General features: G+C 35.8%; 1 protein-coding gene across 1 annotated transcript; it reads left to right on the top strand.

Moving 5' to 3' along the window:
* Window positions 1–698: 698 nt before the first annotated feature.
* Window positions 699–6,680, top strand: LOC129108622 (high choriolytic enzyme 1-like). Its single transcript, XM_054620494.1, has 8 exons — window positions 699–924; window positions 1,166–1,211; window positions 2,280–2,432; window positions 3,974–4,091; window positions 4,649–4,827; window positions 5,516–5,597; window positions 6,386–6,515; window positions 6,599–6,680. Exons 1-7 carry the CDS (start codon window positions 850–852, stop codon window positions 6,510–6,512), a joined length of 780 nt encoding a protein of 259 aa, XP_054476469.1. The 5' UTR covers window positions 699–849; the 3' UTR covers window positions 6,513–6,515; window positions 6,599–6,680.
* The last annotated feature ends 843 nt before the right edge of the window (window positions 6,681–7,523 follow it).

The following is a 7,523-nucleotide window of genomic DNA, read 5'->3' as shown; positions in this document are numbered from 1 at the left end:
ATTTCAAAACTTCCCCATGTTTCAAAACTTCCCCACATGCCTGGATATATATTTTTTATCTCTGTTTAAGTAGTCATTATTGAAGTCAAGAAGAAAAACATGAATATAGCAGCTGATTGCAAACACTTGAACAGTAGCGTTCATAGAGTGGCATATGTATAAATATATATAGTTACTGGAAGTTGTATTTTATATTGGTTTCAAAAAAGCCAACAGGGTAACGGCCATAATCCGACTTGGCGACAGCCAAAAAGAGGAACTATAGGCTTCAAAATATTCACTCAAATGTTTCTAAAGCATTTAGAAACGTATTGAATGTCTTTGTAAAATCCTCGGACATCTCTATAGAGCTTTTATAAATGAACCAATTTTGACGGTCTGAAGACCTGGCTTCACTATGGGAGTATAAACTAAGCTTTATTGTAATCAGTTCACTGTATAATGTAATAAATAACTTGATTACAAAGGATGAAGGAAGATGTCCAGGTCCGCTGATGCAGTTTCATATTGTTATATGTATTAATATATATTGTTACCGGAAGTTATATTTTATATTGGTTGCAAAAAAGCCAACAGGTTAACGGTCATAATTCAACTTGGCGACAGCAAAAAAGAGGAACTCTAGGCTTCAAAACTGCAGTTCACAAACCAATGGATGATGTCACCATAACTACGTCTTTTTTTACGTATCTGTTGCGGTGGGAATCGGCCGCATGTTTTCAAGTCAATGTGCATCTTACCACGAAGTAAAGCTGTTTTTTTTCCCCCTCAAAAGTCAGCTGATATATATATAATCAGCGGCTGCAGAAGGATCCATGTTTCTTTACTGTACATCTGCAGGCTGATATCATGACTTTCTTCAAGTGCACCCTCGGGCTCCTGGTCCTCCTCCTGCTCTCTGACTGCTCCTGGGCTGAAGAGAAGGTGAATTCATTTTCAATATCTGTCTGCAACAATTTTCCTATAGCTAAAATATGAAATGGGGGTTTAATGTGTTATTTATGGGTGAAGCATCTTGTTTCTTCTCTTCTTATTCAACTGCTGCTTAGAGGGATCTTTGTCTTTCAGATGAAAGTCAGGTTGAACCGTTGAACAGCATTTTGTTCACATTAAGAGAATTGTAAACATTCTCTTACTAATGATAGATGTCTTGTCCCTGATCCAGGATCTGTCTGTCTCTGAGCTCCTGTGGAGGGCCAACAAGGATGTTGGTAAGACAACATGCACATTTATCTATTTTTTCTTTCATGAGTCTAAAGTGAAAGTTGTTGTGAGGTCGCTGGTTGATTTGTAGCAATAATTTTCCCAGAATGCATTAACAAGTCTACAATAAGTTACCATATCCGATAAGCAGAACAGTTTGGAGTTTCCTGTGGATATTCAGGCCCCCGGAAAAAAAGTCTGCAGTCACTCCACTGTGGACGCTTCATGCTCTTCCCTTTAGCTCCACCTACAGGACAAAATGTCAACTTTACACACATTGTACGTCATCATTTAATGTGAGGATTTCCAGGAAACTTGAGGAGTACATTCATGCTCCCAGGTGGATTAATTCTACAGCAACACCCTCAAACCAATAGGATTTGGATCTCTGCTAAGAAATAAATCATCAATTAAGTTGCAATCTCAGTATTTATTGAACATAGATATCATTTTCTCTGCAACAACCTCGGAGTAAACAAGCATTGCTGCTGTTGGACTTTGTTTTTAATGTATGAACAGATGAGAAACAGATTTAATACTAAATTGTTCTTAAACTTTCCAGAGATAAATTAATATACTTTTAATGGTATGTGAGTACATTAACTCAACTATTGCCGTAAGTACAAATTCAAGGTGCTTTCACTTGAACATTTTGATTTTATGCTACTTTCTCTTTCTCCTTCACTACAACTCAGAGGTTATATTGTACTTTTTACTCCACTATATTTGTCTGACAGCTTTAGTTTCTCTTCAAATGAAAATAAAACCATGTATCTCCAGATGTGTTGATATTGAATGTTTATGATAAACTGAAGGATGAAGTGTTTCTTTATGTGTCACAGGACAGCGACGCTGCAAACATGATGATTATGAGTATGATGCATTGATGTAGATTAATGTAGCCAACAGTATATTAAGTAGTTAAAATGCAACATGCACATTAATGCAGCAGTAATATTCCTCGAGAAACATCAGTACTTTTACTTTAAGTATATTTTTGTAATAATACTGATCGAAACACTAATTCAACCAATAGTCAAACCACTGATTGACCCTTTGATGTCCTCCTCCTACAGTGCGTACAGAAGGGGGGCCCTTCGTCGTTGATGACATTGCTTATGCCAATGAAAATGAGAGAAACGCTGATCCCTGCACCGCCAAAGACTGCAAGTGGAGAAAATCCAGCAATCGAAAAGTATACGTGCCTTATGTCATCGCCACACATTTCTGTAAGTAACTTAATCATTCGTAGTTCCTTAGAAACATTATTTATTGATTTTTCCCCAATTCATTTTTTTATTTTTAAACAACAAAACAGAACAAACTGGAAATGTACATACACATATGGTCAAATTAAACCATTAAGATTCCCAGAAGACTTCTTAATGCCACTCTATGTACATTACAGTTCAAAAGTTTGGAAAAATCAGCCGCTATATTTGTCTGCTTTACTACAATAATAACTATTTTAACAGAGATAAGAACTATTATTTCAGAAACTAATTCAGACATTCATTCAGACACCAAATGTTTTGTTTTTTTACATATTTTACATAAAAGAAGAAGAATTAAATTATTCAAACTTCCCCCACAGTGTTAAACATTCGTTTAACAGTTCTATTTTATTATTTAACAACAAAACAAAAGAAATTAGGAAATGAACATACACATATGGTCAAATTAAACAACACATATTTTCTTTGTATGTTGTCCCATGAAAATACTCATATATCCTTGACAAAGACAAAAAAAAGGTTATTATAACAGTTGAACACTTCCGTTTCATTAGATAAAATGAATGATAATGGATTGATGGAAGAAGTGACCAGAGCCATATAATTATATATATATATATATATATATATATATATATATATATATATATATATATGTTGGTTCTTTATTTCAATTGGTTGTTGGTTGTTGTTCCTAATTTTTCCCTTTCTTATTTTCATTTTGCTTTTATTTAAAAAGGTTTTTTTCTCAGTAGAACAACCTTTAATGGTCAAAATTAAAGCTGTACATGTTAACAAAAACAAAGCCAGAGGAAAAGCAACGCAAGCACAAGTTAGCAAACACAGGCACTTTGAGTGATTTCAAGCATTGTTGCATTCTGGTTTGTAATACCTGAAAAATCGTGACGTGAGCTGCAGTGTGAGCGTTGCAGCAGCTAGGGGGCGCTATATCATGAAAGGACAAGAGGAGACCCCTTCTGTTAGTGTTGACTTCCCCTCATAATCAACATAGCGGACCAGTTTGAGGGAGGTCCAGCTAAATAACCTCCGTATCATGGACCCCTCTCCGCCCTTTAGACGGGAATACACAAACACAGTGGTCATGTTAGCTCTACATCGCCCCCTTCAGGACTGATGTTTGTTGCCGGTGGAGTCAGTTTGCAGTTTGATTTCTTGGTCTTACTGTTCACATATTTAAGTTTTCCTTGAGCAAAACACTGAACCCCACGTTTTTACCTATTGCTCTTAGAATACTTAAGACGGGTTAAATGCAGAGGTTTGATCCCGTACTTTAATAATGTATTAATTTTGACTGACACCTGGACGATTCCTTAAACTTTAACCATGTTTAACATCATAAAACTGATTTATATTTTAAAAGTGAGGCGGTTTCAGAAGGATTAAACAAACGATCTCCTGTGTGTCGGTCTTGAAGACATGAACAAACAACATTTTAAATAATTTTATCCGTGATCTGGCTTGTTTACTGCAGATATTTGTGAGTGTATGAAAGTATTTTTCTCATGTACTGTCAGCTTCTGGTGAGCGTTCCATCATCAAGCGTGGGCTGCGGTCCTTCCACGGCTGCACCTGCATTCGCTTCGTCCAACGGACCAACCAGCAGGCCTACCTGAGCATCAAGTCCGACAACGGGTAACCAACGGCTTTTTCACTTGAATGCATGAATTATTCAATGCAAAATGATGGATGTCAGATAACATCATCTATAACAGATAAAATGTCTGATTTAAAGTATTTTAGTCTCTTAAACACAGTGTAATATCATATCACAACATGCTTTTATGTCAAAATGTTTTCTCCACATTTAGACATATTTGGAATTTTTAAACTTTTGTATCTCAATAAGAATTGAAGTGAATTTAAATAATTATAAGTTGCAATTTTTGGACCTTAAATTGGAACTATTGGTTGGGCGGTTGATTTCAAAACCAGACCAAATTATTGGTCACAGGATGCCGTACATCTCAATCACAGTTGTTTTCATCTTCAGAAGGGTAAAAAACAACTCTTGCTTCAAATATTTCTAACATGAGACAAAATTTGTGGAGAATTTCTTTACATTGAAATGAATAAAATCCCAAAATGAAGACAAGAAGGAAACTTAACTTGTTCTTAGTCAACTTTACAGTACCTTAAATCTTATAACTGAGCCATGCTGCTTATCTTTTGTTTGGTTTTTTTGAGTGCAGCTGTTACTCCTACGTCGGCCGCCAGGGTAAAAAACAGACGGTGTCTCTGAACAGAAAGGGCTGCCTCCACCAAGGCACCATCCAGCACGAGATGCTCCACGCCCTCGGCTTCCGTCATGAACAGAGCCGCTCCGACAGGGACCAGCACATCCGGATCCTGTGGGAGAACATCGAGTCCGGTCTGTACTTTGGCCTCCAAGCACCCTTAAATTAAGATTACCAATATGTTACACTGATGCCCCGAAATTCCAAAGAATAGAGAATCAATTGTCAATTTTCTGCCAATTGATTTATTGCGACTAATATTTGCTGCTCAACGTTAATCAAAGTTTTCTTTTTCAAATCTTAAAGATAAATTTATTAAAAAAATTATCAAAAATCATAAAATAACCTGAAGCATATTTTCTTCCTCTAGCTCCTAGAAATTCTCTTTATTTTTTGTGTACTGTTCTGGTATTTTGTTCCCTATTGTACACCATTTTGTTCAATTCGACAGTTACAGAAGAGTAAAAATACAGCATGTTAGCTTAGCGTGGTCGCTAACGGGACGATTAGTCCATGCAGTTTATTCAAAAGGCTTATTTGTACCAACAACTCTTGTCTCTTAACTGTCTGTAAACCATGTCTCTGTTAAGTATGAGGCTTAATAAAAATGGATGGTGACACAGAGCTCCACCATTATCCGTCCTTTTAAAGGTCATCATTATCAAAACGGCTTGCTATCTGTCAACGACGCAAATTTGTCCTTTCTAAATCCCCTTACGATCAGCCCTTTGATCTTTTACCTAAATACTAGTGCAAAACTAACTAACATCTAAATGTTTTTCTGTCTTTTTCTGACCCTTGTTGTTATTTTTGTCCTCTCAGGTAAAAAGAGCAACTTCAAAAAGAGAGACACGCTGAACCTGAACACCCCCTACGACTACAACTCTGTCATGCAGTACCGCAGGTTGTCAAAGCAAATATTATTACTATTCAGCATCGTTCATTCAGATGAACATTGATTGATTTTAGAATTATTTGTACTTTGAACTTTGTGTCCTCATTTTTGTGATACATTTTAATAAGGGACTGCACAAAAGTTAAAAGGTTAGAAAGGGAGTCTTGTATTTTATTTCATTAAAGAGGCAAATATCTACTAATATTTACGCAAACCAAACAAAATGATCAATATTCCTCCACTGTTTTTGTTTTTTTGATTAATAAAGCTGCAAATGAAACAATCATGACTGAGACAGAATGAATAAACATGCATCAGCTCTGTGGCTGCTGATGGATTAGAGCACCACAATATAATAAACAACCGAAATAACAATAAATAAAGATAAATATGTATTAGATCAGACGATTCTGTGGCACAATAATATTAAAGATTAGATATCTGACCGTCTCTCCGATCACTTACATGAAGTTTGTGTCGCGTGGCTGGATGTGATGATAAAGTTGTCTTTATGAGGTGACTCTTTGAAAACTCTTGACAATAAATATTGGAAAAATAAGAATAACTGTTTTGATAAAATGAGAAAAAATCCTCCAGCTCAATAAAAAACAGTTCAGCAAAAGAATAATAAAAAACAGATGCAGTTAAACCATCCACATATAACAAATTAATCTGAAATTGTCTGATTTATTAAATATATGTAATGTGAGTGAATCAACCCCTTTACACAATATTTAAATACCAATAATTTCTACTTTTTCTTCTACCAAATATAATTCAACTCTTAATACTTCCAGGGATGCCTTCTCTCGGAACAATAAGCCCACTATGGTTCCCATCCCCAACCCCAACGTTGAATTCGGGACGGCCACCAAGATGAGCAAGAACGACATCATCAGAGTGAACAAGCTGTACAAATGTTGAACTGTAAGAAAACACACACTGGGGTTTGTGTATACGATGTACTTCTACTGCTGTAATAGTTTAACCTGTTTCTTTTTTTTAAACAGGTGATGAGAACAACTCTGACAACACGGTTCCAATTCAGACATCAAACATGATCAAAAACATTGTGTCAACAATAAACCTGCAAACATTGAAGCCTTGTTTGTATTGTGTGCCCTTTTTGTGTTTTGCAAAATGTTCCTGAATCTGCAGTCTACTACTAAAGTTTGTGTGATTAAAAAAAGATTAATTGCTCCTTGAAGATGTGGATAAGTACTTTAGTAAGAGCAGTAGTGCTTGGGTACAAATACAAGAAAGTAAAAGGCCTGCATTCAAAGAATTATTTCAGTAAAAGTTTTTTTAGTTTTTAAAAGTTTAGTTAAACGTTTTTGCATTAAAACAAAACAGATCAAAAATACCAAAAGTAAAAGTTTTGTATGTAGTTGACTGAAAAGCAAACATTTTTAGCTCTTCAAAATTGTACATCGGTATAGTACTAGACTATAGTCTATACCAGATGGCAACCTAAACTTAAAAAAACTTAAACTTAAAACTTGCATTCTCTCTAATGTCCATCAGGGGGCGACTCCTCTGGTTGTATAGAAGTCTATGAGAAAATGACTCTACTTCTCTCTTGATTTATTCCCTCAGTAAACATTGTAAACATGAGTTTATGGTCTCAATCTCTAGTTTCAAGTCTTCTTCAATACAGCATGATGTTCATTTAGTCAATGATGCTCCATTTAGAGTCAAACAGACCATAAAGCAGGGGATGCTTTAGGGCGGGGCTACTGTGATTGACAGCTCTCTACCAGAGACGTCACTCTCTACGTCACTCCTTCGCAGACAAAATATGGTAACTTTCGTTTTCAATAGTTTTTAAAAAACCAGATGGCCACGACCAATATCCGTTGTGTCTCTCTCTACCTGGATGACCACTCCCCAACAAAAACAGGGATTTGTTGTTTGCTTTGCATTGTTTTCTGTTGG

The sequence above is a fragment of the Anoplopoma fimbria genome, chromosome 19 (assembly GCF_027596085.1).
Source record: "Anoplopoma fimbria isolate UVic2021 breed Golden Eagle Sablefish chromosome 19, Afim_UVic_2022, whole genome shotgun sequence".
In the NCBI taxonomy this organism is placed as follows: Eukaryota; Metazoa; Chordata; class Actinopteri; order Perciformes; family Anoplopomatidae; genus Anoplopoma; species Anoplopoma fimbria.
The sequence above is the reverse complement of the archived record's forward strand: the minus strand, read 5'-3'. Positions and strand labels throughout refer to the sequence as shown.

Excerpts from the sequence above, each read along its gene's own strand:
- LOC129108622 (XM_054620494.1), top strand. The coding sequence starts at position 850 with ATGACTTTCTTCAAGTGCACCCTCGGGCTCCTGGTCCTCCTCCTGCTC. Across the intron at positions 2,433-3,973 it reads TGTCATCGCCACACATTTCT|CTTCTGGTGAGCGTTCCATC; the intron begins GTAAGTAACTTA and ends ATGTACTGTCAG. Across the intron at positions 4,828-5,515 it reads GTGGGAGAACATCGAGTCCG|GTAAAAAGAGCAACTTCAAA; the intron begins GTCTGTACTTTG and ends TTGTCCTCTCAG.